This window comes from Monopterus albus, unplaced genomic scaffold (assembly GCF_001952655.1).
Source record: "Monopterus albus unplaced genomic scaffold, M_albus_1.0 scaffold403.1, whole genome shotgun sequence".
Classification (NCBI taxonomy): domain Eukaryota; kingdom Metazoa; phylum Chordata; class Actinopteri; order Synbranchiformes; family Synbranchidae; genus Monopterus; species Monopterus albus.
Genome location: NW_018128283.1, coordinates 332222 through 337028, shown reverse-complemented (window position 1 = coordinate 337028; position 4807 = coordinate 332222). Strand labels below are relative to the sequence as shown.

At 46.9% G+C, this 4807-nt stretch overlaps 1 protein-coding gene across 1 annotated transcript in view; it reads right to left on the bottom strand.

Moving 5' to 3' along the window:
• The window catches only part of baz1a (bromodomain adjacent to zinc finger domain, 1A), a 22820-nt gene that overhangs the window by 4912 nt on the left and 13101 nt on the right, over window positions 1–4807 (bottom strand). The window contains exons 19-28 of the mRNA XM_020586385.1: window positions 4690–4800; window positions 4374–4594; window positions 4025–4155; window positions 3819–3943; window positions 2611–2762; window positions 2345–2416; window positions 1678–1760; window positions 1158–1322; window positions 135–340; window positions 4–59 (exon numbers count right to left, since the gene is read on the bottom strand). Coding sequence (XP_020442041.1) covers window positions 4–59; window positions 135–340; window positions 1158–1322; window positions 1678–1760; window positions 2345–2416; window positions 2611–2762; window positions 3819–3943; window positions 4025–4155; window positions 4374–4594; window positions 4690–4800 — 1322 coding nt within the window. The remainder of the gene's footprint in view (window positions 1–3; window positions 60–134; window positions 341–1157; window positions 1323–1677; window positions 1761–2344; window positions 2417–2610; window positions 2763–3818; window positions 3944–4024; window positions 4156–4373; window positions 4595–4689; window positions 4801–4807) is intronic.

Here is a 4807-nt window from a genome sequence, read left to right as displayed (position 1 = left end):
CACTGGGCGTGGTCTGTAGGTTCTTGCCTTTGGGGGGCGGGGCCTGGCTCTTCTTGGTGCTACAGATATTCAGAGAGCAGATGCTGTTTACCACAAATCTTTCTGATCCGACTGATCTGAGTATTTCCACTCACCTCACTACTGCTTCCTCCTCCTCCTCTTCCTCCTCTTCTTCTGACTCCTCCTCTTCCTCCTCAGATTCTTCCTCCTGCTCTTCCTCCTCCTCCTCACCGTCCTCATCCTCCTCTTCATCAACAGAAGAACGCTGACGAGATGGAAGGCGGCTGGATCTCTGTTTGGGTCGACAGTCTGGACAGAACCAGTCGCCCTCCGGGACCAACTGAGACAAACACATAGGAAAAGCACAACACACACACACGTGTTTAGCATTAGCACGCTGCTAGACCAGATTCAACCTTCCAGCAAACAGTTTGTGTACTGTAGCATATTGTATCCCCCTGCTGGCCATTGTTTGGTACTGCACACCCGTCGTCCTACAGCCCATTTTATTTCTACTCATCTCTAGCATCACATGATGCTGACAGAGGGTAGAAGTCACTTCTTGAGCAGAGTCAACATCACTGACATGTGAGCAGCCAATTCTATTGTTTCACCTTGAAAACTACTTGAGATTAACAGAATAATATGCATGTTGGTACTGCAAATTGCTGGTTATGATACTATTATTAATACCACTAAGTTCTTTCTGCTTTTCCCATTTAGGAGTCGCCACAGTGAATCATCACACTGTCAACTCACATGTTGACATTTGGCACGTGTCTTACGCCGGATGCCCTTCCTGATGCAACCCCGATTCGAACCCGGGCCGCAGCGGCGAGAGCACTGCGCCTTAACCACTAGCCTACCAGGGACATAAATACTTAATATTCTTGTCATGTGACAAAGCATGAAATGCACGGTTATTAGCCTTTGTTGTCTGATTCATCTGGGGGGGAAGACTGAAGACAACTGTGGTCAAACGTCATCTTCTGACATCTTTTAACCGTTAGGTACAGAATAATACCTTTTACTATCCTGTTTTAATGCATGTGCTCTTTTTATCACAAACATAAAGCCCTTTAATTACCTTTGTGTATAATATGTGCTATACAAATAAACACAAGGCATGTCCAATAAATAATGTTTACACTTGTTACCTTAAGGCGAGGCCTCAGACAGTGGGTGTGATGTCCTCTGTCACAGCCGTCGCACAGCAGCATGTTGTCGGCATCTCCTTTGCGTCTACAGATGCGACAGCGTGCATTGAGGACAGAGCGAGACCAGAGGACGCTGCGCTCCAGACTGGACAGGTGGACAAACACCTGCACACACATGAGCATATTAACTCCACCAGAAACACACAGTATCAGTATCTGCTGTATTTCAGTTTGTTCTGTCAGAATAACATCTACATTCTAATCTCCAACATGTTCAATGAAGCGTCTGACTGATGCTGAAATCAGCCAATCACACACAGTTACCCTGCTGCACTATCATGAATCAGCAACGCGTCTTCAGGACTGACACAGTGGGGACAAAACAGCTTAAAGTCCATGTCAAGATCACGTCTACAGATGTTTTCCATTGTTTGACCTTTGAGTGGAACAAACTCGCACACAATCGAGCCTTCAGGATGTGGAGGTGTGTGGTGAACAATGCATATGACACGATTCTGACCTGAGACAGGCTGGAGCAGGACTGCAGAGACTCCCTCCATCGCTCCAATACCGTCTTCATGACTCGACCACTGTCACTGCCATCTGACACACAGACAGTCCACGTGATATATGTACATACACAAGCTCATTTTGCAGCTCTTAATGTACCAGGGGGGTTACGTAATGTCTCAGCTATACTTTCACATCACATTATTATATACTTAGCAGACCCTAAGCTGACCTAAGGTCAGTGGTGTCAGACTGGATAGCTCAGTGGTTATGTATATATTAGCTGAACCTAAGCTGGATAATCTACCACAGCTGATACCAATGATGTGCAACGTGAAGTGCTGATGAATATGACTGGATGGTAATGTATGGTACATTACTTTCATATGCTCATAATGAACAACAAGCACACACTGTAGATATTACACATCAGAGGTATAAGATGCTAACACTACACTGCAACTGTAGACTACAGGACAGGCCGATGACAGCTGTGCACATACCGCGACCCTTTTCAAGAGTCAGGACCACCACATCCAACAGCTTATAAATGTGAAGTTAATAAACTGAAAGATCCAAATGGCCGAAAAACTCCCATGTTGGAGAACTTTAAGGCCTGAAGTCCACGTGGTGTTTCTGTGTGTCTTTACTGTCTCTGCTGTTACAGGAAGTCATACCATCACTGGCCTGGTCCTCATCCTTCTTCTTGCTCTTCTTCATCTTCTGGTCTTTCTTTGTGTCTTCGTCACCTGCAGAGAGATGACACGAGTTGACTGACCTGTTATCTATTAGGGTGATGTGCAGAATCATGGTCACTACTAGAGGGAATCCTACAGTTTATAGTGCAGGCAGTATTCAGACATATCTGATTGGTATCAAGTCTGCCCTGCTGACACAGCCCCCAGAATAACCCAGCCTGTTCCAGACCTACAGAGAGACTCACCCAGTGGCGCTTTGAGGAAGCGTCTCTCGATGCCTTGTTCAATGTGAGCGAGAGCCTGAGCCAGGACTCGTACCGAGCTGCTGACCACCTGTGGAGTCCCAGAGCCGCTGGTCCCACAAGCTGCTACGCCATCAGACCTCAGCTCCTGCAGCCTGACACACCCAGACAGAGTATATACACATTGTAAAAACGCATATAACCAGTTTATTAGGAACCTAAGACTACGTCAGTTTGATCCAACAATCCTGCAGTAAATCCTCCTTCATGAAAGTGATAACGTTCAGTCGGTTTCACAGAGATGACGGTTCACCTGTGAGACCAGTGTGGGGGCTGCAGTTTGTGTGTGTGTTTAGCCTAGCATCACTGGTATACATGGGGTGGACACGATGAGAGAAACACCTGGGCAGCTTCTTTTAATAAATGTACTAGTTTGCACAAAATTGTACAAACCCGTTTCCTTTCTGTCAGAGTTATTGACTGTGGACTGGATAAATCATGATTTTATCCAATTAAAATCTACAACCCAGTAAAGTGAAGACACCTGGCTACTTTCTGAAGCTGATCTATACTAAGAAGTGCTGCTCTCCAATAAACTTCACTGACATCACAGTTATCCAATGCAGGTGAGACACAAACACCGTTTTGTGTTATGCACAGTTCAAAGTTATTTTGTATCGGTGCATCCGACGCCACCAAGCATCACCACAGACTGTCCAGGAGCTCAGTGATGCCCTGACCCAGGACTGGGAGGAGACTCCCCCCCAGGACACCATCCGCCGACTCATGAGGAGCATGCCCAGATGTCGTCGGGAGCGCACACTGGCAGGTGAGGGCCATATACACTTCTGAGCCACATTATGAGTTGCCATGATGAAATTCACTTAACTTGGGTGAGCCTGTGGTTTCAGGTTATTCACTCCGATTTTGAATCCAGCCTCCGTGGGTTGATTTTGGTTTCCACTGACTGTTATGTCAAATTATACAACGTACATCAGTAGAGGTTTTCAACTTGAATAACTGATTTAACCTTCATGTTTTGAGCAGTGTATTTGTGCTCAACTTTAAATATCTCAGTTTCAGTGTGAGACCAAGAGCACCGGCTAAAAGATAACGCAATGTTTTGTTGTTGGCTGCCAAAAAAAAAAAAAAAAAAAAAGAGAAGAGAAGAGACAAATCTGATGTCATTCCCCCACATGTCTGCTGTGTACCTGTCTCTGGTTCTCAGGTGGGCGGAGTCCATCTCTATGGCCTCCAGTCCGTTCTCTCTGTCTGAGGAGAGCAGTTCGTAGTTTCCTGCTTCCAATGCTGAGCGCCACACCTGTCTGTCCATCACCTGGGCTCAGACAGGGAGAGACAGGTGAGTCTGAGATTCCCAGCTGTGTCTGCTTGTGTGTTCACGGGCAGGTGTGTGTACCTTCATAGATCCCAGAGTTCCCTGGTGGATTCGATCCTCGATGTCCAGCAGCAGGTCTCTCAGTCTCACTTCCATCACAGTCTCAGCCGTAGCAGTGCATTCTGGGAAGGATCGGGGCGACTCTGGATTATCTGGACAAACAGAACAAGTGATTGTTTACAGGTGTCATTGGACACAGTGATATCAGTATGTTAGCAGTGTTTAGCTGCGGGTTTATGGCCGTTACCTGTGATCTTGTGAGTGTTTCCTGTATCTGTTACAGGTATTTAGCTGCATTAGTTGTGTGTGTTACCCATGTATTTAGCTGTGTGTTTCCTGTGTGCGTACAGGTATATCCTTGTGTATTTACCTGCGTGCCTGTACTTGTTCCTGTCACAATTCTGCAGCACCTGTTGCAGCCTGTCTCTCTCCTGCAGCAGCGCCTCCTTCAGGCTGCTCTCTCTGTGACCTCGAGGGTTCAGAGCCTCTATCAGTTGATCCACCTCCTCCACTGAGCTGTAGAAGAACCACTGGTTGGGACGGTTGATTGGCGGCCCACAGGTGTGCATGGGGGCGGGGCTTGACCCAGCACTGTCCAGGGTGAAGTTTCGTCATAATTAGAACACTCTCTGAACAGAGTAGCTCCTCTTATTTCACACACAGGGCAAAAAAACAGACATACATACCTTCCCTCAGCTGGCTCCTCCTTAACGTCCTCTTCGTCCACCATCTTGGATGTGGCATCCTGTGAAGGTTTTGGGCATGGCCGCAGCATGTCTTCCATCAACCCAAAGCAGTCGTCCT